General features: G+C 43.5%; 1 protein-coding gene across 1 annotated transcript in view; it reads left to right on the top strand. All coding sequences in view use genetic code 11, as the record gives it.

The window, feature by feature from the left end:
• Positions 1-556: 556 nt before the first annotated feature.
• Positions 557-1591, top strand: part of EGR_10103 (hypothetical protein) — a gene marked incomplete at both ends in the record, with an annotated part of 2899 nt that continues 1864 nt past the window's right edge. Inside the window, one exon of the mRNA XM_024499352.1 lies at positions 557-646. Coding sequence (XP_024346227.1) covers positions 557-646 — 90 coding nt within the window. The remainder of the gene's footprint in view (positions 647-1591) is intronic.

Consider the following 1591-nt stretch of genomic DNA (forward strand, 5'->3'; position numbering starts at 1 on the left):
GCGCAAACCGAAACTGCAATCTACACTGACGGAATCCATACCATGACTGTATGACTTCGACAAGAGTCAGAAGTGTGAATTGTGGACACACCTGTCGTCTTTGTGTTTGTATCTAGAAGTGGTGTGGCCATTGCCCCACAACGGTACATAAACACACTTCACAGATGCAACATCAATGTTCTATGGGACAAGTGAGGTGTCACATATGGGTGGTGCTTGTAGTAAACCTAATAATCTTGCCCAAAATCCACTACCTCACATAATTTTCCCTCAAAATGTAGCAAGGTATTAAACTGGACACATCCTTCTTTGTAGCGAAATACTCCTTTAAGTCAACTCTTGTACAGCAGGTAAATGGTGTGGTTGGTGTGCTGACTCATTGGTGGATTGTAACAAAGGAGTTCTGTATTTCCTCACTTGCCAACAATTTGCCTTGGTTATGATGCCACCAAAAAGGGAATGCTTACCAGTGAAAATACTGCTGATGGAATCGCCGTCTTCTGAAGCCTCGTCCTGACAGCTAAATGCAGACAGCATTATTCGGTAATCAGATCAGATGTATCTTTTATGGCATTTTAATGCATTGTTTCTGTGGGCCAACACTATAAAACGTGACAACCCATTGTATCTCGAAACAAATCATTTGGTATGTTGTGGCAGATTGACAAAAGGCGTGTTGGCTTGGTTTGGAGGTAGGTGAGAATGAATTGTAAAAGATAGAATGAAGCTATTTCTGTTCAATTAGGTACTGGAAGACTATTTTAATGCTAATTTAGTCATTACTGGCAGCACTGTGCTACCTCTGCCCTATAGCATCCCATGGCTTTCCCCACTCATTGTGTGGATAGGACGCAGCGGCTACACCCCAGTAGCTATTGAGCCAATCCTGTAGATCATTAAAGTCGAATCCAAATTTTTTTTAGCCTAGACAGCAGATTAAACAAGTGAGAAGGGAATGAGTAAGAGGTGGGAAGGAAAACAAGTACTAGCAGCGAATACGATCAACTTGGGCAGGTGGGCCTCCCAACAGCTGGTATAGACACGCTCCTGACTCTCTTTACGGTCATGCATTAACGATACAGGGTACTGATAAGCATTACAGGTGATTACAATGCTTCGGCATTCCTTTGCACAGCTTTTGTTTCTCTCCTCTCAATTACCGCATTGCACATCACAAAATCGAGGGGGTAGAGTTAATCGCAGCGATGGCACCGCACCTCAGTCTGACACAGCTGAGCTATCAGAGGCAGAGTGTGGGGGACCTCTACGGTGCAAGAGAGGCAAAAAAGCAGCCAATGCTTGTGCCATCTTAGTTACAGATCTATCGCCCAATTCCGAACAGCTATGCGAAAAATAGTCCAAAGCTTCTGGAGTTTTAATTTACAACCTTCTTGATGAACTTCTACCGTTGTGCTACTACAGGCACTTGTAAGTGTCAGAAATATCCTCCATTCACTTAGTCTCACTTCCCAATTCTCATAATTAACCGCGTGACCCAGTTTACCACAAGCGACTCGCAGCTGTGTACATTCATACACCCGTAGAATATTGTCAAGGAATGGACAAACTCAACCACTTCTCATATGTCCAT

Source organism: Echinococcus granulosus (genome assembly GCF_000524195.1).
Source record: "Echinococcus granulosus chromosome Unknown EG_S00190, whole genome shotgun sequence".
NCBI lineage: Eukaryota > Metazoa > Platyhelminthes > Cestoda > Cyclophyllidea > Taeniidae > Echinococcus > Echinococcus granulosus.